Raw genomic sequence first — 26923 nt, forward strand, 5'->3', positions numbered from 1 at the left:
CCTTTGCATAAATTATGGTTTCACATTCATCCACCCACTTGTGTGAATGTCTTAAGAAAAAAATGTAGGTGAAGAAACTAAATGTGATGAGGCAAAAATAACATTTTAGTTGACAGCTGTTTGCATGTTTGAAAAATTGATATATTTAATATAGTTATATTCAAAATAAAGTTAAGTATTCACACATACAAACGCCTTTGATTAAATAGGTAAGGGTCGTCCTCGCCCCTTGAAGAGGAAATAAAAGTAAAGCAGTATTGAAACTGTCTTGAACACACCTCACACCATCTAACATTCTAATGTGCATGTCTCAAATCAATGCTTCTGCTTTTGTATTTGAAAACAATATGTGGGATTCAATACCACATCCTCATGCTTTTCCTCTATGGTTTTTAATCCACATTTTAATTAACTGGGTAAGATATGGTTGTAGCATAGCAAGAATCATGTTAAACAGAACACACAGAGCACGTTCACAGATACAAAAAAAAAATATTTAAAAGTAGTATTTGAATGCATCAAAACGAGAAGTTAAAATCAAACCTTATGCAAAAGTGCTACTGTCGAAATCAACTGTAACACATAAAATATAGAATAACTCTTTTATGCACACACTAAAACTGTAACCATAGCCCAAGAATGAATATGTCCATTATGGAGGTAGAACTGTATTTCCTGAGAAGACGACAAATGCCTCATTTATACTCCAAATTCCCATGTGAAAGCAATAGTTAAGCAAACAATTATGTGTTATTATTATGTTACAAGAATTCTGTGTTCTTATATATCTGAATATTTTTTCTCTCATCTTAGGCAACTGAATCTTGCTACTTAAAATAGCTATTGTATAAGGCATCCTACATTTACAATTACCACATTGTCTTCTTTATAATACAATGTTTTGTCCTTGCACTATACAATAACATAACACATTTTGCATGCTTTAAAAGATGTAAGGCTCTGTGTAAAGATTGATTATTTAATTTAGATTCCTTTCAAAAAACATAATAAAATAAAGACAAAAATAAATAAAATGCATCCGTGCTAAAATAATGTGAAGAAATGTGGAAACAAGACTACACAGGAACTGCAAGCAGAGCAGTCAAGGCCACTGTACAACTGCAGTATCAAAAACATCCATCAGGGCCAGGAAAACTTTGTAGGGGATACATAGCTGTGTGTTAACCCTGTTCACTTCAAAGCTGTCCAGTGCCAAAAGTGTTAAATTGAATTATGTATTGCCCAGTTCCTTTCAGCTCGAAGCATCAGCAGTCAGGTGGGCCGAAATGGCAAACAATTCATAACCACCCTTTATGGGACCTCTATTAACAATTCTATTTTAAATTAATGATGTGCTCGCCATTTTGCTGTGTTAAGAGATTAATTTGATTGCCATAAATAGAGAATTCTTGCACTTGAGGTAGAGTAGTTCTCATTTTAGAAGCAGTGGTTCAGGAAATAAGGCCGCAAGGTATACTGTTTTCCATATACTGATTAATGATTGACACAAAATAATTCTTCCCTGAGAAGTCTCAATCCATTCAGCAGAATTTAGGGTTATGATTAGTATGCGCAGCACGCTCAGTGACTCACAAAGATACTTTTGATGGTACCATTAAAAAGTTAAGAAGAATTTTGGATGCACGATTTTTGTGTAGAAGTAATTGAAGTGAGACCAGTTTGTCCACCCGCAGACAAGAAGTGGCTCCTTGAATGGCAAATCTGACGGAATAGTTTTTTTATGCCTGTTCTTCAGATTAGGTGCTTCCCAATTTCAAGGCTACTGACATGCTCCTTGCATTAAAAATGTATAGGCGCATATGACAAATCTCCTTTTGTTCTTTGATTTAGTTCCGAGAACATACAACATATATGACTCATTTTAGCCCCATTAAGTCACTCATCTGGTTTCAGTTCATACTCTAAACTCTGGCAAAACCCCTGAACTTTTCAGCCAATTTGTGATTTGTTTATAATTGTTGTCAATCTATCAGCAGTTATTGGTGCAGCTGTTCTCTGTCCTGGTGTTTTAATGACATAAAAGAAATGTAAAAATATAAATATCTGGGATAGTCTGTACACTCCACATGCTCTCTCCAGAACTTGATTGTCTTGTTCTTGATTAATGTTGGGATAATGTGTCCACAACTATGAGGACATTTATGTGTGGCTCCTGACTACAACTCAAGATCTAGGTGTACCCAGATTTCTGGTACTCATGTTAAGTAGGGGAGCTGTGTGTCTGTGCCATACATTTCAATACATTCACAAAATTGTCTTTTTTGAAGCCACAGCAAAGAACTGCCAAGCCATAGACTTCCAAGTTGGCAAAGGACCAGAGAATGACTGTAGATTTGATACCAAGTTTTTAGCTGATCAAGTGCAGTTTTTGGTGTAAACAGGTTTGGAAAGTCATTCAATCCAGTAGACAGACTGGCACTGAGTCCATGCCCAGAGGGAGACTACAGGTACATTCAAGAGGGTCTGAACGTCATTTCATGCTTCATCATCATCAGCTTCACCATCAGCTGCTCAATGAATGTATATGGCACTGATTGATTCCTGCCCTCAGCTGTACACAAAGGAGAGGTAACCACATGATTTAAAGCATTCTATCTTTGGAAGTCAAAATCTATGGGATTTTCTGTCCAGCAGCAGAGTGCATGACTTGGGAACCTGAAAAAGATTAAAGACTGGGCAAACTTGAGCCATCAAAACATTTTGTTGATTTTAAATCGAGAATAATAGTTTGGAAACGATTTTTAAAATGTCATTGTCTCTGCACATATATTTGGTATGTCTCAATATTTGGTATTTTGCAAATAAAAGGGAGTAACACAACTAAAAAACCCAAGGAAAATGACAACTAATGAGAACTTTTGCTAATTAAAATTTGTGCTACAAATACAAAGTTACAAGGAACAGATATATTCATTAAAATTCATATTTATGGATATCTACGTACAACTATTTCATACCCAAAGACAGAGAAAATCAGAAAAAATGAGTAAATGAGAATAAAATATTAAGCCCTGTTGTCCCTGTAGCAGGGTTAGTCAGTGACCTCCTCTCCCTCCCTGGGTCAAATGTTTTGTACTTCCTGAAGTTTATGAATTAACCCTACATCTCTGGCCATTTTACCTGAGAACTTTTTGCCATGGACCTCACCCACAGTTGAATAATGCCTTGGAAAATAAATGTACCTGAGTGAGATATGCCTCCTATTTGTTCTAAAGTTTTTTTGTTTGAATTATATAAGGTATGGATTGCTATACATCAGGAGTTGTAGGCTTCTGTGATCTTAAAAATGCGAGGTTTCTTCGATAAATGCACTTTTGGGAAAACAACTGCATTTTGATGCAGACCAGATAGGAAGGTCTTTGTTTGTCCTATGGGAGATGACCCAAACAGAAAAAAAAAAAAACGGAAACACAACGCAAAAGACTAAAGACACGCAGACTTGCCTGGGAACAGCTCACAGAGACCTATGTCTGTATGTGGGGTCTCTACCAGAGGTAGCCTTCACAGGCTCATGCGCGCGCATGTGCGTGCCCGCGTGCAGGTACACACGCACAGACACACATATGCACACACACAAACACACACACACAAACACACACACATAGCCATAGTCAATGCGCACTGGAAAGAGCACTGCATGATGAGGTCACAAAGTTACTTCGTTGATTGTATATTCAAATAAAAGATTTGCTATGTTTGCATAATTATTATAATAATAATAATTATTAGTTTCCTTTTAAGAAGCTTCATTGTCAGTCAGTCACTGTGTAAATGTGTAAACGGTGTATTGCCTTTCCTGGTTATTGTTCTCTTTTGATCGCAGATCACGCCGATATGGAGCAGATATAAATTATTCACAGAATGTGCATACATAGATCTTTCTCTCTGCTCTCTCTCCCTCTTCATATATATATTTATATATCTTTATCATGTACTGGCTCTTTTCTTTCTTTTTATGCTTTTTTTGGCCTCTGAGCAATAGAGAGAATATAAAGAGAAAACCTGAGATAGTGTATTTCAAGTGGTCTGGGTTTTTGTCTGTAACCATCGTATATGCTTGTTTTTTGGCATTGGTTCTGTAGAAAATGAGGTTTATGTTTGGCTTTCTTTAGCAACAACAAAAGAGAACACTACTGGTTGGAGGTGACTTAAGGCAGTGGGTTACTGGAAGTGGATGAGGTAGGCGTGTGTGGGAGGGACTGGGAGACACCACGCCCCCCGGAGGCTTTGTTGTTACTGGCTGACGCGGATGCACCGGAAGACGACAGGCCCGCCCCTTGGGCAAAAAGTACACCTGAGAAAGGAAGCACAAATACCGGAGTTACTATTATTCAAAATACGAGCCTAAGTGAACATTAAAAAACTTGATCTGTGGAACATTGGATCATAAGAACTAAGAGACCTGAGGGAAGTTGGAAAAGAGCTTTTGCAGCATTCCTGTATATTTTAGAAAACATACGCCAGCGTTCTCTGCTATGATTAATGTCAAAAAACACCTCTTTATCTGAAGCAGGCCCTATGTTGTACCCGTGTGCCACCAGTGGGTGGCGCCATGAACTCTTACCTGTATAGACAACTCCATTGAGCTCGACAGACATGCTGATGCTGCTCATGCCGTTGGTGGTCAGATTGAGGGCTGTGTCCTGCCTGCCTTCTGTTGGAATAATAGATGAGTCTTAAAACAACATGCTGGACTGGACCACAGTGGTTTATACTCTACGGTTTGTGTTTTTAGCTGGGCAGATAACAAGCTCTGATGTGAAAATGAGGCTTTATTAATGTCATACTTAGTAATAATAAAGCATTGTTTGATTGTAAAGGCATCATAAGGGAAGGAGTAGTTAATGAGTAAGTCTATATGTGTTTCTCCTCCTGGACATCTGTCCTTCGGTATCCTCTTCTGTTTGTAGTTTTAAGTCATGTATATGTATATGCATGTTCTCCATGTGTTAATGTACCGGTAACCAATATGCTTACTTTCTGGCAGGCTAAAACTAGTCTGGGGATTAACATAATGCATTTTAAACATCCATTTAAAACATCTAAGTTAAACTACTAGAGGGGATGTAGACAGTTCAACAGGGCAAGTACATGGCAACTATTTATGTGACAACACACAGACATGCGCCACCAAGCCCATTTCAGAAATGACTAATGTTCATAGGACTCTTTCACAAAATCCCCTGACTATGTAATAATACTACTACCGCTGCCACTATTTACTCCTTCAGCAAACCAAATTAGAAGTGCAAATGCTGAGGTGAAGGAAGGGTTTCCCCCCCTTGCAGTAATTGCAGAAAATATGAATGGCAGAACGTGTGAATGACATTTCCCTTCAGGTAAATCAGCTCTGCTTTTCTCAGATTCTCTCTCTCTCTCTCTCTCTCTCTCTCTCAGAACATACTAATGAAATCAGTATGTGACATTCTGAGGCATTACCACTAAGAATTTTCCACCTCCACACCTCATATGTGCACTGCATAGTGGATGTGTTTATTTACAGGAAACTCAAAAATGGAAAACAAATCTGCGTCCATTTACATGCCTACAGTAACCAAATAAAAACAACACTAAATCCTGTCAGTAGATGAGTAGGTAGGACACAGGCAAAGCATGTCAGAAATGAGCCCGCATGTCAGGATTCGTCTACAATGCGTGTGAGTGCGTGATGCTGAGCCGCCCTACCCACCCTGGTTGTTGATGCGAATGTTCATGGGCATCTGTGCGGTCATGGCCAGCAGGTTGTGCTGCAGGGCCCTCTGTAGGAGCCGCTGATGCTCCTCGGCGGTTAGCGCCATCTTTTTCTCCGGAGGCTCGCCCGCCTCCAGCTTGTCCCGCAGCTGCTCCAGCGCGGCCACCTGAGCCGCCATAGCTGCCTGTGCGGCTGCCGCCTGCACCGCTGCTGCCTGGGCCGCCGCTACCGAGTGGCCCGCCAGAGCCCCGGAGAGCCGCCCGGCCGCAGACAAGGGCTGCACAGACTCTTCCTCTGGAGTCAGGAGGTGGGGGGTGGGGGGGGGGGGGGGGGCAGAATGGTTGGTTAACTTCATGTACACCTACTTTTTTCTTTTTACAGACATCAAAGTACAAGAGTGGACATCTAGAGGCCTGATGATATATTAAGACAGGGGATTGTCATTAAATATTGGGGCACAGAAAAGTAAGTTCAATTCTTGTTCATTACAAACAATTTTCAACAAAACGCATTATTTCAAGTGCTTTGCACTATATCTAATGCAGTCAGTTAAAGAAACTGAAGCTGACATTATGAAAGTTGCAAAATTTGCTAATGACAAGAAAAGCTAGATTTCATAACGCAGAAATTGTTAATCCTGTGGCATGTACCACTGATAACTGCTGTAGATATGGAAGGAAAGCTGAAAATGTACAACCAGGTCTACATGGCCAAAAGTAAATGTATTGCAATGGTTTTTGCAATTGTATTGCAAAACTGCCTTTTAGGTAAAATTGCATGGCACCAACACACAGGAAGGATGTGACTCAATGCAAATGCATCTAGCCATCTGGAGTAAAGAGTACTGAGCAAAAAAAAAAGATTGAAAAAAAAACAATACGAGTCAACGTAAAGTAACGTAAAGTTTCAGATGGTTTTGGTGGTAGATTCCACAGGCCTCCTACTAATTTAATGAAGAAAAAAATAACACTTTTGCCCCTTCAAAGTGCAAAGTCTTTTAGTCACACTCGGGTAAATAAAGACTTATTACTAAATATAACAAATATTATATAATAAAAGGCCTTTTTTGGTGGGCAACATCACAGAAAATAAGTACAGACCTTTCTTGATTTTCTGGATGGTTGTAAGTGATGCCCCATTGGTACCTACTCCCATGCCCATGCCAGACATGGAGAGTTTGGGGGAGGAGAGCATGGTGGGTGTGCCATTAGGAGAGTAGGTGAAGAGGGAGCTGCCAAAGCTTTGCCGCCGGCCCTCCCTCCGGTTGCTGTCGATAGCTGCCTGAAGCTCGTTGGAATTGCTCAGCCCCCGCTTATCACATTCATAAGGGTAAAGGTACTTCATGTATCTGTGGTAAAAACAGCCATTTGGGAATCAGTGCAGATCATTTCTTTTTACCTATTTGTTTCCAGTATTGTAGGAAATGCAATTTTTTTTGTATAGGATACACATTGCAGGTCGTGTAGAAGATTAGTTAAAATGGTTAAGAGGCATGTCCACTTCTTTCTGCATGAAGGCAGCCTAAGAGTCTACTGTTTAAGACCTGGCTGAAGGAATTTCTGAAATGATCTACATCGTCTGGGCAAACCTCATTGTGGACAACCAGCCACAAAACTTAAAAGTGTTGTAAGTGTTGTGGGGAAAGACCAGCAAGAGGCACTGGGTGTGTGGAGAAATGTTCAACTGTGGCACACTTCAGTGCACAAACAGGATTGAATAAGCTATACCTTCCTGTTCACACATTGTTTTAGCATCAGACAGTTGACAATGGCTAACCACAAGCCATCCTCCACACATTCTCGTCTCTTGAAATCAGTACGAGTTAATTCTTAAAAATGTGAAATCTCCACACTGAGGTTTATTAGTCAATACAAAACGGTTCTATACTGAAACAGAAAATGGCACAAGAAAAGGGGGCAGCTGTTTGCGTTTACTGATTGCTAGCTAGCAATCGCTGCGTGATAACAGCCAAATTGCACTGCCTCACTGTGGCACTCACTGTGTCCTGAGGGTGAAAGCAGCACTGGTGATTGAGGTAGGCAGGTTGAGTCCTTTGGTGATCTCCCTCCACAGCTTCTTGTTGATGACCTCCACAAGCCCACCCTTCTCCGTCACCAGCTGATACAGCATGTATAGGTCAAGTACTTGCTTAGCCATGATGGGGATACGGTTGACTGGTGTTCCTGTAGTGTGGGTGAGTGGATGGGAGGATGAGTTCATGTGTGAGGATAGAGAGGGAAAAAGAAAGAGGGAGAGGGCAAAAACATTAGCTGCCTTCACATACTAGTCTTTTCAAGGTTCATTCAAGTTGACATTCAGGCAATAATTATGGAACACCAAAGGCAGATAAAGCTAGTCCTGATTATTCCAATCCTGCAATTGTAACCACTTCAAGTCCACGCAAATCTCACCCCTAGGGGGCAGGATCAGATTGCCTGGGCAACCACCCACATGGGTTTTGGGAGTGATTAGATTTGAATCCTGAGGTTTTCATGGGGGAGCGTCTCAAAACTAAATTCCTTTATAACATTACAACGCCAAAGAGAAAGTCTTCAGTGTACGTGCATGTAACAGATGCAAAAGTCTTTACAAAGAAAAGAAAAAGGTAGGGAGAAAATCTTTCCTTTCACAGGCACTAGGCAATGTTTTGACGTAATGAGATATGTCAGCAACCTAAACAAAAACCCCGCTCCATGTGACTTTCAAATGCTGGAGATACTGGCAATCTATTTTAGCCCACATACCCTGTGTGAACAGCTAGAGCTGGCGAGACCATAAAGCAATCATCCCAGAAATGAATCAAGATCCACCCATCTAGATGAAAGCTGAGAATGGTGTTCATGTGTCACAGAAGGTGTGGGCCGGGTGTTGTGCGAGCGTGTTCAAGAGCAGTCGAGAACTGGCAATCACTGCGATCTTTCCCAGAATCCATCACGGCCAACGCCGGCCAGCACAATCAAGCAACCAGGGTAATCCGAGCTAGTGTTTGTGAGTGGTCAGGGAATTAATGGGGACCCACCTGTGAGTGCCACTCTTCACATTACCAGTGTCAGCGCTAGCTGCAGCTACGTACCTCGCTTCTGCATGAAGCTGAACAGGTCATCCAGAAACTCCTTGCGTTTGGGGTCCCCGTCTAACTCATACAGCTGTAGTGAAAGGAGAGGGTGAGGGGATGAGAGAGAGAGGTAGATAGAAAGGTGAAAGTAAAGGGGGAGGAGGACAAAACAGAAAACATGTTATATCTTGGGATGTATTGACACTATGGATTGGACTTTTATTAGTGTGGGAGACGTGGGAGAGAGAGAGACAGAGACAGAGGGTGAGAAAAAGAAAGACAGACACAGACACTGAGTAGGAAGGAGAATTTTGAGGTAGTCCAGCTGCCATTTTGCACAAACACATGTTCAAACCTTCCCGTGAAGGATATGACACCACCCCACACACACACAATAAAGGGCATTGTGGGAGCCAAACATTTCCTTCTCATACAAAACTTGGTTAAGACTAAATAAAAACTATTTGGACTTTGAACCTGTGAATTTCAGGGGAAATCTAACAAGACATGGATGACATTTCTGCCCAACATTAAATTACCCCTCACACACACACACACACACACACATACACACACATTCTCTCCACCCCCCCATCCCATGTTGAGTTTTTCCCAGAGAAATTGATATGAAAGGCTGTTAATCATTATGCCTCCTGGGAGTTGGGGGACGTTGGCTTTCGGCAAAGTAAACGTAGGCCCTTCTAGCCTCCACAAACACCCCTCCACCCACACCACACCACACCACACCACTCCACTCCACTCCACTCCACTCCACTCCACTCTATTTCCCCTTCCCTGCTCCTCCATGATTTTCACGGTGACCCGCAAGCTCCCCATTTTCTCTTTGGCTGTTTAGTGCTCATTAGTGACGCTGAGTGCGCCTAAGATCTTATTATCAGAGAGCTGGGGGGAGACGGGTGTGTGTATGGGGGAGGGTGGAGAAGCTGCAGGCAAGTAGAGGCTTAATTACAGGATGCATTTTCAAGGAGGGACACACTATAAATCTTTGAAATGGCTCCCCTTAGTCTCTCTCCCTCTCTCTTTCGCTCACACATTCACATAAAACACACACACACACACACACACGCACACGCACACGCAGACATACACACACACACACAGAGTTTCTAATGGATCTCCCCCTTGGTCCCCTGGCTTTTCCCCTTCCTCTCAGCTCCCTATAGCAGCACAATCCAGCCCTTCCTTTTCCCTCGCATTCCAGTGGCAATCCTGCCCCTTCTCCTCCATGGGCCACAGAGTGCTGCACAAGAACCGCCACAGCATCAAAGACACTGATGGAAGGTTCTGTGTTCAATTTCAGAGAGGCCTGGCACCACTGCCAAACTGTGGAGAGTGAGGTTTTTGTTTTTACATTGTTTCTTCCTAGGGTGGATCAAAGAACAGGACAGACATTGTGATGGGGGGGGTTTCTCATTGGATGAGTGTGGGTGGGGACAATGGTAGAGAATGAGGTGTGGGTGTGTGTGGTTCAGGTTACAGGTTGATTGAATGGCACAGTTGGTAACACAGAATTAATGCACAACAGAGGCAGCAGGCTTATGTACCACCCAACCCGTGAGGAGAAAGGGGTCCCTTCTCTGCAAACACAGAATGCGCGCACACACAGGCGCGCGCACACACACACACACACACACACACTTAAAATGGTTAACGGTTTTCTCACATGTTACAGTGGAACCAACCAATAATATCCCCTCCCCCTTCATAGCATTGGCCTCCCCCTATCTGGCCCCTTTAGTCTTATTGCTGGATGCAGCTGCATCCTTTTCTCAAGATCCTCTGAGAGAGATCCCCCCACCCCCCAAACTCCATACAGATATACACCCTAAACCAAACCTAACACACAGAACCACTCCCTCACTACAACCTTGAGCAGAACACATCTGTTTATCTGGCAAAGAAGGGTGGGGAGCCAAAGGTTTTTACATCTAGTAAAATCTAGGGCACACACTGATAGGGCGTCTCAATGTCAAGACACACACACACACACACACACACACACACACACTTGAACAAACTGGCCACCTGGCAACATACAGCCATCCTCAACAACAAAAACCAAAAACATCATAAAACTCCTTTCAACAGTTTTTGCTTCTTCTTTTGGTTGCTTTGCAGTTTGTTGTTCTGCTTACTTTTTCAGTTTCAGGATCTAGAGGTTGAAGAGCGCTTGGCCTGGCCTCAAGCCCTTACGCCACTCTGTTACATCTATGAACCCACAGGCCCCCCACAGATCAAAGTGATCATCAACACCACAAGCATTTCATTATGTACTGCTATTTCTGCAGCAGGCGAGACCCAAGCAACATAAAATGATGCTAATGGTACAACGCTAGCCTGTTGTGTGGCCCTGCCACGCATCCATGCACCTTCTTATGAAACTAACAGCATCCAACGTTTGTTACAGTCTTCTGCTTCAAGTGCCTCAATCCTGAGGCATGATTTTAGTATTCAATAGACTGAAGGTGCAGAAACTGCAGTTATTAATTGATGCACACAAAAAGACAGTGAGAAAATATGACACAACGTGCCATACAACAATCTCCTGAGCAACAACAAGTGTTTTGGGAAGTGTTTGGCCCAGGATGGAAAGCAAGAGTGGTTGCGTGGCATCTCTGCGACACACTCCGAAATACTAGGCCGTCCTTTCACGCCTGCCAATCAAACAGGTAGGAAGGGAGATGGAGATTCACAGACAGAAGGAAGAGAGGTAAAGTGAGTGAGGAGGAGGGGGAGGGGGATAGTGTGTGAGTGTCCGTCAGTGAAGACACTCTCTTCAATGTACACACACAGAGACAGAGGAGGGAGTATGCTAAAGAGTGCGGGGGATGGGATGACACATGTATGGTGTGGGGGTTCAACATGAGGGGTCTGGAGTGGGTGCCACACAGCCACATGATATGGGCCTATTCTGGCAATGGAGGTGACAAGCTGAACATTATATAGTAAAACACACAGTGTTAACAAAAGACTATGATTAAGTAACTGTAGGCAATAACTATATAAATGCAGAGAGCACAGTCATTCTTTCACAATGATTTCTACCCAGGTCCTGTCAAACAAGCAACAAGCACTTTGTGCTTAGACCATGCTGACACTTCCTCAGATGTTGTGATACTTCTGCACGCAAAGACAAGAATCCGTTACAAGAGGGAGAAAAACAGAGTATGCCACAGAAAGCTCTGCCACACAAGCACCTTGATCTAATGAAGAACCGCTACCAACCTTAACAAGAAATATAAATGACATAGCAGCATAGCATAGCAATGATCTAACCATTTATTTTCTTACACAAAAATAAATACGCTTGACTGATTAAGGCTCCTCTACTCAACTATAAAAGACAAAGACCTAAAGCTAGCCGCATCTACGGTGTCCTTGGCCACAGACCCTTCAGGCTGACTAAAAACAAAAGGAGGGCTGAGAGTTTGAAACATCCAGATCTGCAGGTCACAACAAGCCCCCCTTGCTCCTTGGTGAAATTCCTGCCTTCTCAACCTGATTCACATTGAAGAAATAAACCCAGTACAACTAGAAAGATCAGGCAGATGCACAAAAATGTCTGGAAACTGAGAAGACATCTTGGTTCATACTGACATGCTTATATCATGCAACACTCAACATGGTGGAGCCTCAGATCAAACACCTGAGGTTAAGTATCACACACTGACTTTCTCCGTGTGTGTGAGGCCATATATGTGAGTCTATTTCTGATTTCTCCGTGCTAGGGGGGGGGGGGGGGGGGGTTGGGCAGTTGGAAACATCAAATAGGTCACATGAACAGAAAGCACCAAATTCCATCCTTGTGAAAAAAAAAGAAAGACAGACAGACAAGAACAATACCCTTACTGTGTGCTGGCAGATCAATATTTGAAGTAGTCAGTTAGGGTGTGCTTGTTGGATTCATTTGCCAGGATTCTAAGAATTCAAAGACTACGAATAAAAAGAATAGAACATAACAGAACCTTTTCACAGAACCGCACAATCCTTCAACCCGTGTCTCAGTCAGAAAAACAGACACGCACAAGACGGACTGCCCTGACACCCGAGCAATGATTAATCATGAAAAGGCAAATCTAATTGTGATGTTCTTGATGACTGATAATTGCACTGAATCGCCTCTGCCATTGTCATGGCAACATGGATAGCAGCTGGTGAAATGTCTTCTGCTGGCACAGAGCAAATGACCATCAGCACATATCTGCAGGACTGGAGCCTGATGGGGCACAGAGCTGAAGCTAGGAGGCCCCTCTACAGACAGACACCCATGGCTGATGAATCTGGGGGTGAAGGGGAGGACTGTTGTGTCTGGAGGGGAGAAGAGAGAAAGACCTGGGCTTTGTCAGATGAGGAAAGGGTTTTTGTTCAACAAGAAAGGAGGAAAGGGAGAGGAAAGTTAAGGGGGATGACTGAGTTGAGAGATGAATCCTCATCACAAAGCTCTAGCTGAATCACCCGGCTCACGCAAACACACACGCACACACACACACACACACACACTTCCTGCAGTATGGCAACCTTCACTGCCCTGTCCGATCAATAAGGGCACAGTGAGTGTTTAACCCTTTGTGACCTCTGATTTGTCCATACCTTGTCACATGCCCTCCCCCTCCATTGTCCCTTGTGAGTAAGAGGTGATGGCTGGAACCCACCGCCGCCTTACAACACTCCTCCATTAACAATTTGGAGCAGAGGGGTAGCAGAGGGCTGCCGCTGGGGATGGGGGGGTTGGGGGTTAAGTGCCAAGATGGTCTGAGAGTGAAGTGTCCAGAACACACGATGCTGCTGCTGCTGCTGCTGCTGCTGCTGCTGCCGCTGCCGCCTTACTGACACACTGCTGCCCACATCACTAAACATGTTTAACCAAAACATCACACATGGCCTTTGCCTGTTTACACTAAAATCAATGGGATCCTACAGGCAAGGTATTGAAAAGATCATAGATAGAAAAAAAAGAAGACATCCTAAAGATCCAGGCCCTGTACTCAATAATCCTGTGACAGTAAATACAATTACTTTGTTTTAAAATTCTGATCTCAACCAATCTCAAGTTTTTTCTTAAATAACACTTTCCTTTACATTTGACAGAAATGCTTTCAAGACAAACACGAAACATACTTACATCTTAATGTGCTACTTCAAAACAAAAACACACAAGCTACATGACAAGTCCAATTTCTCAAGGATACAGTGGAAAAAAAAACCTGCTGGCCTAGGCCTTTATGCAATCTTTGTTTACATTCCTGCCGCTACAACCACACCCCCCGCCCCTTCCTCCCTCTCTGCGCCATATTGAGCGCCTGCCAAGTTCCAGAATCCCCCTGGCTCCTGTACTCTGACATCAGCTCAGAGCAGCCAGCATGCAAGCATGCAAGCATGTGCTGAACATCTTCCAACTCCCTGCCTTTCAGCCAGAGGCCGCCTTGACGCGTGGCGTGCAGCTTGGCCTCTCTTCAAAGTCCGACCCCATCAGGTTTTCTCTGTGCAGCCTCACCGCCCCTCCACGTTCCCTCTCTCTCACAACCACTGCCGCTGAGCCCCACTCCACGGTGGGAGAATAAGAAGGAAATTAAGCCTTTTATTCCCCTCTTCCGGTCTTTATTTTAGTTTCATTTCTTTCTTTTATGGGACATGACAAAACAGTGGTTCGTCTCTGGTATGCATGATGAAGCTGGCAGAATAGGTTGAGGAGAAAGATTCAAGAATTTGGGAGAATAAGGACGAAAAAAAAGAGAGAAAGAAAAAGAGACCCAATTGCAATGACGCAGACCGTGGTGCAAACAGCCTGAGGACACTGCAGGAGTGCAACTGAAAGCACAATGGTAGCAGTTGGCTTTGGTGCTCGGCTGTAAGGTGCTGCACAGCAGGAGCGGCCAAAGCATATTTGTTTGAGGTAATCCCCATAAATTGATACATCATGTCACAATAGCCCCTTATACATGCGTCAATGTAAAGCTGTTACATCGCGTCTGCACTGATAGAAACTCGCGAACGTGTTACAATTGCCTCATGTATAAGGGGTCTAGATGTGAACTGTTCGTTTTTCCGCCGATCGTCTGAGCCTTTCGAGAGAGGTGGTTTACCACGATCATTCGGCTCAGAAAAGGGCTTGTCAAATCAGGCCGATGTGTCATGGGGGAGTCGGTGCGTGACTGGGGGGAGACGGTGACAGGAGGCTAGAAAGTTAGAGGCTAGAAAGTTCTTGCCTGTTCTTGAAAGGAGACTGATCCAATAGGCTAGTAGGCCTACAATTTTTTATCAGTAATAAAACGCAATTTGGTACACCATTTTAATATGGTAATATAGCCTACTGTTTTTTGCAAAATGAAAGAAAGCATATTTAGGAAACGCCACTGGAGCCTATTAATTCCAAAATTTCACCACATTGTAGGCTATATACTGTAACAACCCCAACACTTGCCTGCTTCCCTTGCAAATCAAAGTTTTCCGACTATTTTTCTTACCTTCTTTCTTAGCTGTTGATGTTACTGAACTAAAAGTTGAACTTGTTCTGAAAATCTCGCGCTGCCAATGCCCAATGTCACTTCTGAGTCAAATCACTCCATCATCTCTTTGAAATTCCTTATTCCACGAATGGTAGGCTACAATGACTGGCTGTTTTAAAATATAACTAATAGCCTAACGAAACAAAATAACCCAGGCAGTTTCATCTTCGAGACGTTAAGGCTTCTTCCAATACTGACAGCTGACTCATAGCTTGCAGGTTTGCAGGAGACGCGACATTTGAGGGATCGTCACTTAATTTAAACCTTTTTTGCTTCCGTTAGTGTGTGTGTGTGTGTGTGTGTGTGTGTGTGATAGAGACAGAGAGGACTCAGTAAAACATCGGAAAACACCGTGTATCGTAAGCCTTAAGCTATCAATCACCCCCACAATGAAATATGCCATTACAGTCGCGACAAACTTCTTGGCATTGTGGTGCGCCCAAAACGCAAGCTATAAACGTAGCCATCCTAATGTAACCAAAATATACCTCTGCTGATATGCCTAACCTTCGTTCTATTTAGAATTTGTCTTAGCACTATGCAGGAATAAAATAGCATCTACAGTGTCAGGATTCAGGCGAGAGCGCCTGGCTTTTATAACGCGCCCTGCTGCACTGAAGGAGCACTCACTCGCAGCACTTGTTGCTGGAACGCATATAATTCGTTTTGCAAGGTGCTGTAGTCGTAGGAACGACTGGCCTTGTTTCTCCCAAAAGGAAAGTAGATTTTCCTCTGCTGATCCCGCGTCTATATGGAAGTTTGTAGAGAGAATGCGAGGGAGTAAAATGCTCCGCACCGTTGCACCGTTGTCCATCCCTGTATCTGCTCCAGCCGCACCATTTTACTTGCAATGTGAATCATTTAATTTAAATATGCTTATTGCCATTTGTTGCACCTTAATCATTTTCTACAAACATGATATGCTATGTATGGTGTAGTAGACTGAGACTCTATTCACTACTGCACAAAAACTAGACACGTTTGCAAAACTAGACGTTTGCAATGAAGTAGGTAAAACAACTTTCGCCAAAATCTCTGTGAGGGAGATGGGTTGTGTGCTCAAATTTCCTGGGATCAAAGAAGACGTTAGTATTCATGTGCAAACTACAAATCACGTCTCAGGATTGCTGCGTATGCAAGTTATTTCGGGTGTCTCAACTGTAACTAATAGCCTACCACTGTCATATAATTATGAGTTCAGTAAAAGACGGAGCAAACACAGTTTTCTACCGTTGTTGAAACACATCCACGCGTAGACTCGTTTTCTTTCCATCTGAGAGTGGTTATTCAAAGAAAATATTAAGAACTATATGCTGATAGAAAGAAGGGAACTTTAAGCCACTACACTGCCTGTGCACGATGCGGATCCACGTTGATGTTGTTAGTAAACAAACCAGGTGGAAGCACATCTCCGTGGTCTTTGCGCATGCCCGAGGCAATGTAAACGCTTTACATTTTGCACATGTAAACACGTAACGACAAGAGCCGTTTCCCTTGAAAATGTTCACACCTACACGCGAATACGATACGATAAACTGTTCTGATCACATTGGCACATGTATTAGGGCCTAATGACAAATGAAAAGAACACCAGGTGGAAAGTGGAAAACACGTCTAATCCAATGTCATGGATGCTTTTATTGATGGGATTAAGAACGAACGCAGATACAAATCGACATGCACATTATGATTTGCATCCTAATTTGGGCTCAACAGTATCTTTGGCATCCTGAATGTCTACGCCAAGGATTAGAAAATGTTTGAGTTTAGTACACCCAATTGAGTGTTAATAATCTTCACATGGTATCATTTTCTTGGCATGGGCCAAAAATTTCACATTGTGCCCTTTGACAGGGCTCTTGTGTTGACAGGCATTCAGTACCTGCTCCTAGATACCCAAAGCAAAGCTCAAGTTACACACATCACAAAAAGCATCAACAAGGCATACATTTATTTGTCAAATTACAATGTAAATGCACTAATAATGCTGGACTCTGCTTTGAGTTCAAAGGATCTAAATGGCAAGGTACAAAGCAGTAGGTTTGTATGTGTGAGGATTCTCCTTGTCTTGTCTCAGAGCTCCCTGCCACTCGCCACTGGAGGCCAAAAAGCCCCCCAGAGAAATCACAATAAAGTCTTTTGTATCAGGTCTGGAATGACCTCGCTGGTGCCCGTGGCAACTGCCCAGCCTCATCTAGCCTGTGGAGATCAATCTTTAATGCAGGCGCCCAGGATGTGGCAGGGCCGGAGAGGGAGCGCGCTGAATTTTTAAAGAGATGCCTTCTTTACTGTCCATCTGCAGTCCATCTGCCCCACTGGCTTGGATTTGGAAAGGAAAAAAAAATGCAAGCAGAGGCAGCAAGGACTTCAAAGGCCTTTCTTTTTACTCCTCCTCTTTTCTCTCTCTCTCTCTCTCTCTTTATCTCACTAGCCTTGGGACACGTCAGGAATGGGTGGGGTGTCGCCCTAATTTGAGGTATTCCACATCCTTTTGTTTGTTTTTATCTTTATATATACTGAGTGGTATTGTAGCCTCAGCATCTACTCACCCCCCCAAAAATTTGAAAACTTTCAAAGAGAAATGTTGAACTACAAGTCATAGAAAACAGCCGACTTTCTGACCAGAAGTGATCAAGAATTTGACAAAAAACGGCTTTGGAATTTACAAAGGAAGCTTGTAATATGAGAGTCCGAAACACAACACAAAAAGGAGGGAATCTCTTAATGGTGGTCTTTCCAGTTTTGTTTGCAGTGTAACTCATTTGAGTTTCCCTCCTTGGCAAACACAAGATGGGGTGCCAAACTGACATTTGAGCTCTTGTAATAAAATACGACTTCAATTTTCCCATGCTGTAGAGTGAAGTATCTCTGAAATCTACATACTCTCATGTTATCCTGATAAAGATCTGACTCCCACTCAACTGACAACACATTAACTGACAAAAATAATTCACATTTCAGGTGTCAGCTTGTGTTTGTGTTTGTGTGTGTGTGTGTGTGTGTGTGTTTCGGTCTGTCTGTCTGGCTGAACAGTAAAGACCTGCCCCTGAAAAACATGAACAGAAAGTCCACCCATAAGAATTAAATCTGTGCCAGTTTCTTGATGAATCCACTGCTGTTTTATTTTGATATCACCTAATAAATCCCTCTCTCTATTTGTTTGGTGCCCAGCGCCTGACTGTGGCTGATAGTTTTATCAGGCGCCACTGGCAACGTGCCTCGACATTTGATAAATTAATAGTCGCATTAAAATTAGAATCACGCTGTGGCACATGGGGACTTTATTTAGTATGGCCTTTCCCCAGTCCACACTGGAAGAGGTGAAACCAGTCGTCTTCAGATAGCCTGAGGGTTAGGGTGAGGCTGGAAGGGGGTTTGGGGAGGGGGAACCGGTATGTACAGCTTTGATGCCGTTTCTCTTCTCACCTGAAATTCAAGATTCAATTGTTTGTGTGTGTGTGTGTGTGTGTGTGTGTGTGTGTGTGTGTGTGTGTGTGTGTGTGTGGTGCAAGAGAGGGGAGAAGGAGGGGAGGGGGCGAGAGAGTGAGTGTGTGTTCCCACTTTCAGTTTGGAGGGCTTCCAACTGACAGCGACAGATAGAGACACGCGGCTCTTTCTGCGAGAGGTCTGCGTCCAGAGTGGTCAGATTATCACTCGCCCCAGGCACATTCCAAAGGCCTACACCCACCTGCCTAAAATAAACTGCTCAGCCTTAACCCTTCCCTAGGAGGTCCCCGCTCTCTCAGAGCAAGGGAAATAAAGGGATTTTTAAAGGGAGTAAACCTCAATACTTCCATATAAAAACAACCTGCAGTGGTTAAAAAAATAAATACATTTAAGAAGGAAAGGCATTGTGTAAGTCTTCCCTCCATGGCTATCAAAGGTTCTGACAGAAGGCCACTCGTATGATGCAATCCACTTGACATTAACAGATGATTGTGTAACATTATCTTAACGGACAAGAAACTGGCATGTTTGATTACATAACTGCCAACTATGAATGCCTCCTGCAGATCCATTGGCACAGGGGTACCTAGGCCAGCACAACCCAAATCAAATGACACCCGACTTCCTTGTATCTCAAATTCGCGGAATACTTGAGGAAGACATCTCATTCAACATCTTTGTTCCGATGCACATTTTGTCCTTTTCAAATAAACAGCAGTGGCAATCACATGAACTCCATCTGACCTGCCATCAACCATCTTTAGGATTTCGGACTAGGCCTTAAGGGCCACAAACATATGGCCGAGTGGTGAGAGTGAACTGGAGAGTGAGATGAGGTGAGACTTTATCAAACAGTTGACCATTCGTCCTGACCAGTGGCACTGGTCCAACACTACCGTATAACTGAGACACATAGTGGTGTCACCAGCTCCTGGGGCAGTGTGATCAGAATGCCTGCCAGCTCAACAGGCTGCAGAACAAGGAAACTAACCACACCATGTACCATCATACATAAAAAGAATAACTCAGGGTGTGGTGAATTGAACACACACACACACACACACACACACACACAGCTGAAGCGTCTGTCAGTTGTCAGTTTATTCAGTGGCGCCAGACATTCTCTCAGAGATCAAACTCTATCAAATGCTCCTGTCATTACCATTTCCTCCGAACACACACCTCTATCATCATAAAAGTGACAAAGACGAAACAAGACTGGCGTCTCTACTCTGAACATACAAGCAATTTAAATATTGTCAGACAGCTTTTTGTGTAGCTAGTAGCGATAAGCCAAACCACAAACAAACCAAAAATAAAAAAGGCAAATGAAGTGACCGTCCAGTCTGACAGAGATGATTTGGGATTCATAGCTGAAAATACAAATGAGAAAAAGTGTACTGAATCAGCATAAGCTGTTCCATATCCTACCTTAAAGAACAGGACTTAAGAAATACTGACCCAGAGTCAGCAAACATACTTTTATGGAGCACAGAATCTTAGTTTGAGTCCTTCACAATCACACACACACGAGAGAGAGAGAGAGCGAGAGAGAGAGAGAACAGTGACCCCGGTGACGGGACCCCTTTTCCCTGGTTCAGGAATGCCCAACCCGTGGCTCCTACCTGACGGAACTGCTCTTCGTACGTCCAGTCTGCATGGTCCTGTGGGGCCAGCAAGCTCTGAGAACCCTGTGGGGGGAGGGCGGCCCCGCGGGGCTCCTGCTCTGGGGGTGCCCGCGGTTTCAGGAGCTGGGAATGGGGGTGTAGCTGGCGGTGCGGTAGGAGCAGGATGCCCTTGCCAGGGGTCACAGCCTCGTGGCCCGTGGGCATGCCTTTCTGTTCGGCGATCTCGTCGTCGTAGTCTTCCTCCATCTCCCCCTCGAAGTCCTCCTCATCCCACTTCTGCTTTCTGTGGGTCAGAGGCACCATTGACAGGGGGTGATTGCAAATAGCTGTAAGCAAGGTGTACGGCACCTTCTTTCATGGTGATACACAACTGAGGTTGAACATTACTGCTCTTCCAATTTGGAGTGGACATTGTATTGCTTTTACAGAATATTTCTGGAAAGACTATTTGAGTGCTTCAAATAGAGGCAAATCAGCACTGGAAAGAAAATTCAAGAATGTCGTCTTGTTTTTTTTTTTTTAAATATTTTATAGTAGCGCAGAGGTTTTCACTTTAACATGGTGCCAAATGTTAACAGCCAAAAGACAGTACTGCTAAAAAAAGTCACTTAAAAGAATCATTCGGCTTAAGACAATTCTAAATGTTGACTCTATATGACAGTAGGGAACAGTTTTTTTTTTAGATATTGTCACACCAAAGTCTCTGCAAAAGGGTTTTTTTTCTACAATTTTCTAAAAAGATGAATAAAGTCACTCAAATTTTAAAGTGAATAAAATCACCCAAAATAAAAACAAACAACAACAAGAAATCTTGACAACAAAGTATCTTACAACTGCTCTTCCTCCTCAGATCCCATCATGTCCTTATAGGGCTCCTCCGGTTCGTCATCGTCATCCTCGTCCTCTTCATCTCCGACGCTGCTGCGCTCCGACATGGGACTGTCCGCTGCCCTCTGCAGCCCGGCTGCCACCGCACGCATGGCCGCAAGCGCCGCCATCTGAGCGTGCTCCGTCTCGGCCGTCGGGCTGCCCATGTGCTCTTCGCCAGCTGCGGCGGTCCCTCCGCCGCTGCGCTCCAGCTGCGCCTGGGTCTGAGCAGCCTGCTGCTGCAGCTGCTTCTGCTGCTCCATCTCCATCAGCAGCTTGGCTCTCTGCTGCCTGTGCAGGTTCTCCATCACGGCCTGAAGCTTCATCTCCAGGATGAGGCGCTGGAAGTTTGGGGCAGGGTAGGGGGGAAAGAGGGGGAGCAGAAGAGGGGCGTCTTGCTTCACTGGTCCTCCCTCAGCGAAGACAGGGTTTGAGACGCTTATAGGACTTTGTAGGCTGAGGTGATTGTGGTGGTGGCGGTGATGAGTGTGGTGGTGGTTTTCCGTCTTGCTGTTCTTTGGAACCCTTGAGTGATAAAAAGTGAAGTGAAATTTAATTAATAAAAAAACTAATGAAAAAAAATAAAAAACTGAATTTCAAGTCCTGGCAGATGCAATTACACACAAGCGCTCCGTCTGTCTGGTTCCCCCTCCCTTCCTCCTGTGAGGGGTAGGTTGGACGGTATCTTCCCCCCCCCTGCTCAGCTGGCGATCCCTCTAACCACTGACAGGTGTGCAGTGGCACCAATCTCCCAGCAACGAGCCACACCTGGTTGGATGAGTGGCTCTCCGTCAGACACCTCACCAAACACTAGCAAGGCCTGTGCAGACAGACAGACAAATGCACACACAAAACAGGGAGAGGGTATGAGTGACATGATAAGGGGGGGGGGGGGGGGGGGGGGGAGGCAGTAAGAAATGAAGAGGGAATGAGCAATATATGCCTGATTTCAAAACTATCAAACGTTGATATGAATGAGGCACTCTCGTTTCACACATGATTCACACGTTTCCATAAAAATCAATTCCATGTCATCAGTTGGTCTGACTGCCTCAATCCACCCAAAAGAATTCTTTCTAAAGAATTTCAGGGGATGTCACAATCAACATAACCACAAGTGTTACTGTAAAACTGAGGTGTTCACGTGGCTAAACTAACGTGGAGGGAATTCCTCGGGTACATCTCGTAACTCTCATAATAAGACTTTATTTCCATGACAATTGCTGTAGAGTGGTTTCACTCTGAGTCCATTCGCGGGTGGACAACTCCTCCCTCCCCCTGGCAACATGGACCGGAATGGAGTCTGTATATCAAAAAGTCTGTTCCTGCCGTGTGGTCTTCTTCTTAGCTACAAAGAATAGAGTTTTGGCTTTTTTATTGCATGTGTTATGTAGGTCAGGTCAGAGATAAGGTTTGCTTCAAAGTCATTCAAATCAAGAGGGTTATGAGAAATAAGAGAGAAAGAGAGAACACAGCATGTGCCCTCCACCAAGCTATCCTGTATGTTCCTCTAAAAGATTACAGCAGAGATAAGACTTTTTTTTAACCTGTTCTAGTCTTTGTGTGAAGTTTCATTTACATTTCTGTTAGTGGGAACTATAACTCCGTGTATGAGTATGGGCTGAGAGAACGGTCATATAGGCCAACTTTAAACAATGTCTGTCTCTTTGTGGTACAGAAAAAAGAGGAAGTGGAACGAATGTAAATGCACATCTAGAGGTATGTTTTAACTTTGTGTGGGGGTTTACAAGCTCGAGGCCACATACGTATGACAGCAGGTATTCACAAGGTTTCAAATGAGAGCTGTAGCGAGACTTTTCTGAGGTCTAAAGTTGGTTTGTTTATATGTGCAGCAGAATACCCCATGCACTCATGTGATATCCATCAAGGTTGATTTACTGTTAACACGAATAGAAATCATTACATTTGGCCGTGACAGGGACAAAATCAAATTTACAGTCTAATCTGATACAAAAATGGCCAGCTTCTGACGACTGGCTATATATAGTGACAGGAGCCTAGAATAGACTGAATCCGTCTTTAGCATCTTGTATATGGACATGAGAGTATGCAGATATATCGATACCACAGACATTCACACATTACAGGCAGGTGCCTAACACTCCAACACTGGTGCTCAGCTATATATGGAAATGGGAAATTTTATATTTACGTTGCAATTGAGTGCAGGACCAGGCTTATTCCATGTCTGGACAAACAGCTGTTGGGAAGTGACAAAAGGATCACCACAGACAGTGGCCTACATTTGGCAACTGGATGACTACTCAGAACTGCAGCCACCATGGCTTTTTCTCAATTGCTGTGCAGAATTTATGCTGGCTGAGACAGACAAGGCATTTAAGAGGACATTAGGGGCCTTTTGGGATAGGGCTGGTGGCACAAGGGGGAAAAAGGAAGAGGTTAGAACAGGATGGGGGCTTATGGTAAATGCAGGATGAGAGCTGAATGATGAGAGCTAATGGGTTAACCCCCCACCTTTTCCCCACCCCCTGGCACCACTGCAGCCAATACAGAGAGTCTGCGGGTGGGGTGAGAGCTGAAGATCGCAAGGTCTGAACAAACATGATGGTGAGATAAGTAGAGCGCTAAGGGGTCTAATTCCAAAGTGATAAAGAGGGGGGGGTGGGGGGGAGAAAGTGTGCGTGCGTGCGTGCGCACACACGTGTGTGTGTGTGTGTGTGTGTAAGAAAGACTTTTCTCTTCTTTCCTACTCTTGCTCATAGGAAACTGCTTTGTATATAGAGTTCTGGCATCAGGGATGAGCCCCTAGCAACAAGTGTCTTGAGTGATGGATGTCTAGTGTCTTTCAAGTTATTCGGGCAAGGAGTAGCATTTACGCACATTTTAGAACAAGAGAAAGACCAATAGATTCAACAAAATCAAAAAGCCTTCTTTCTTTGAATCAACCCTTTTGGATTCATGGCGTGGGAGATTCTCCACGAACCTTTAAGAACAATGTTAAAAAAAAAAAAAAAAATCTACACGTTTCAAGATCAATGTGCAAGAATATCAATACAGCTGTGCACGAGCAGGGAAGGCTTGTGAAATCACTGGTATGGACTGACATGTGTGCCACTGTTGTTCGTGGTTGATGTTTGTACCTTCCAATACGTCCCCCTCCCCCCATTTTAACCTCAAAGGAGACCGGATATGAAGTCACAAGCATTCTAAAGAATTCTTCAAAAGCCACATGCTCAAAACCAGAAGACAAAAGCAATGCAAACTCTGTGTTACTCAAGAACAAAAGCCGCTCAATTTAAGTACAAAACTTAAAAAGGCCGTGGTAGTGTAAAGGTCTGTGACTGTTTAGCAGTAATATCAAAACTGATACCCAGTAAAATGGTTAAAAAAAAAACACCCACATGCACATAATACTTTCACTATTGTGCATGTGCTACAAACATCACCTGTGACTCTTGATGAAATGGCTAGGGACAATCGGATCAGCTCCAGTGACACATGCAAAACTCCCCAAGTGACCCCTACCACTTCAGCTCCGGCAAAAACTCTCTTCCTAGGCAGACGGCCAAAGGTTGTCCTTGTGAAATATGCTAGTAGTGGCCACGTCTATTACTGTGATAAGCACTCCATATTTGTAGTTGGGAGAGAGAAAGCACGTTGAATGTTGCTTTGGACACCAACTCATGTCCTCATTCGCCGACTGTCAGCATTTCACTATAGTCAGGTCTCTTGGAAATGAGCCTCATGAAGAAAGAAAACAGTAGATGATGAAAAAAGCCTGATAAGATTAAACATGCACATCACATGCATGCTCAGTAAAAAAATATTTATATATTTACATTTATATTTAGCAGACGCTTTTGTCCAAAGCGACGTACAAGGGAGAGAACAATCAAGCTAAGAGCAATAGAACCTGGTGTAACAATAAATACTGCTTTTTAAAAAATTAAAAAATAATTGAAAACGACATAGAAAGAAAAAGGAAAAAGAAGTGCAGGACTGTCACTGCTTAAGTGCAAGTTAAGCCAAGGTGTCAGTTAGGAAAGGAGGTGTTCTCTGAAGAGTTGGGTCTTCAAGAGCTTCTTGAAGGTAGAGAGGGATGCACCTGCTCTGGTAGTGCTAGGCAGGTCGTTCCACCAACGTGAAACTACAACTGAGAATAGTCTGGATAGCCGTGCTTGCACAGGGGGCAGTGCCAGACGACGCTCACTGGATGAACGCAGCGTCCTGGGTGTAACATTTGCCCTTACAAGAGCATTTAGGTAGGTGGGAGCAGAACCGGTAAGCACTTTGTAGGCAAGCATAAGTGACTTGAACATATATACAGCCGCGGAAAAAATTAAGAGACCACTTCAAAATTATCAGTTTCTCTGGTTTTACTATTTATTGGTATGTGTTAAAGTAAAATGTACATTTTTGTTTTATTCTATAACCTACTGGCAACATTCCTACCAAATTTCAAATAAAAATATTGTCATTTAGATCATTTATTTGCAGAAAAATGACAATTGGTCAAAATAGCAAAAAAGATGCAGTGTCTTCAGATCTCGAATAATGCAAAGAAAACAAGCTCATATTCATTTTTAAACTACACAATACTAATGCTTACACTTAGGAAGAGTTCAGAAATCAATATTTGGTGGAAAAACCTTGATTTGAAATCACAACTTTCATGTGTCTTGGCATGCTCTCCACCAGTCTTTCACATTGCCGTTGGGTGACTTTATGCTACTCCTGGCGCAAGAATTCAAGCAGCTCGGCTTCTTTTCATGGCTTGTGACCATCCATCTTCCTCTTGATCACATTTCAGAGGTTTTTGATGGGATTCAGGTCTCGAAATTGGGCTGGCCATGACAGGGTCCTGATCTGGTGGTACTCCATCCACACCTTTACTGGCCTGGCTGTGTGGCATGGAGCATTGCCCTGCTGGAAAAAACATTTCTCAGAGTTGGGGAACATTGTCAGAGCTAAAGGAAGCAAGTTTTTCTTCCGGGACAATGTTGTACTTTGCCTGGCTGAGGTTTGTAAAAGACCATAAGGATTGAAAAAAGCGGACTGGAGGGTCTTCTAGTTCGTCTTCTCTGATGAATCCAATTTTCAGCTTTGCCCAACACATGGTCGTCTGATGGTTAGACGGAGACCTGGAGAGGCCTACAAGCCAGAGAGTCTTGCACCTACTGTGAAATCGGACTCATCAGAGAAGACGAACTTAGAAGAACCTCCAGTCCGCTTTTTCAATCCTTATGGTCTTTTACAAACCTCAGCCAGGCAAAGTACAACGTTGTCCCGGAAGAAAAACTTGCTTCCTTTTGCTCTGACAATGTTCCCCAACTCTGAGAAGTGTTTTTTCCAGCAGGGCAATGCTCCATGCCACACAGCCAGGCCAGTAAAGGTGTGGATGGAGTACCACCAGATCAGGACCCTGTCATGGCCAGCCCAATTTCGAGACCTGAATCCCATCAAAAACCTCTGAAATGTGATCAAGAGGAAGATGGATGGTCACAAGCCATGAAAAGAAGCCGAGCTGCTTGAATTCTTGCGCCAGGAGTAGCATAAAGTCACCCAACGGCAATGTGAAAGACTGGTGGAGAGCATGCCAAGACACATGAAAGTTGTGATTTCAAATCAAGGTTTTTCCACCAAATATTGATTTCTGAACTCTTCCTAAGTGTAAGCATTAGTATTGTGTAGTTTAAAAATGAAT

General features: G+C 43.6%; 1 protein-coding gene across 2 annotated transcripts in view; it reads right to left on the bottom strand.

The window, feature by feature from the left end:
• Nucleotides 1–119: 119 nt before the first annotated feature.
• Nucleotides 120–26923, bottom strand: part of arid3a (AT-rich interactive domain 3A) — a 33467-nt gene continuing 6663 nt past the window's right edge. Inside the window, exons 2-10 of one of the 2 annotated variants that reach the window (XM_080833656.1) lie at nucleotides 21862–22057; nucleotides 21202–21762; nucleotides 20368–20653; nucleotides 8787–8859; nucleotides 7713–7896; nucleotides 6814–7061; nucleotides 5711–6007; nucleotides 4586–4672; nucleotides 120–4315 (exon numbers count right to left, since the gene is read on the bottom strand). In XM_080833656.1, coding sequence (XP_080689782.1) covers nucleotides 4170–4315; nucleotides 4586–4672; nucleotides 5711–6007; nucleotides 6814–7061; nucleotides 7713–7896; nucleotides 8787–8859; nucleotides 20368–20653; nucleotides 21202–21563 — 1683 coding nt within the window. In that variant the 5' untranslated portion in view covers nucleotides 21564–21762; nucleotides 21862–22057 and the 3' untranslated portion in view covers nucleotides 120–4169. Of the gene's footprint in view, nucleotides 4316–4585; nucleotides 4676–5710; nucleotides 6008–6813; nucleotides 7062–7712; nucleotides 7897–8786; nucleotides 8860–20367; nucleotides 20654–21201; nucleotides 21763–21861; nucleotides 22058–26923 lie in introns of both variants that reach the window. The other variant, XM_080833655.1, reaches the window with a different exon arrangement.

This window comes from Sprattus sprattus, assembly GCF_963457725.1.
Source record: "Sprattus sprattus genome assembly, chromosome: 2".
NCBI lineage: Eukaryota > Metazoa > Chordata > Actinopteri > Clupeiformes > Clupeidae > Sprattus > Sprattus sprattus.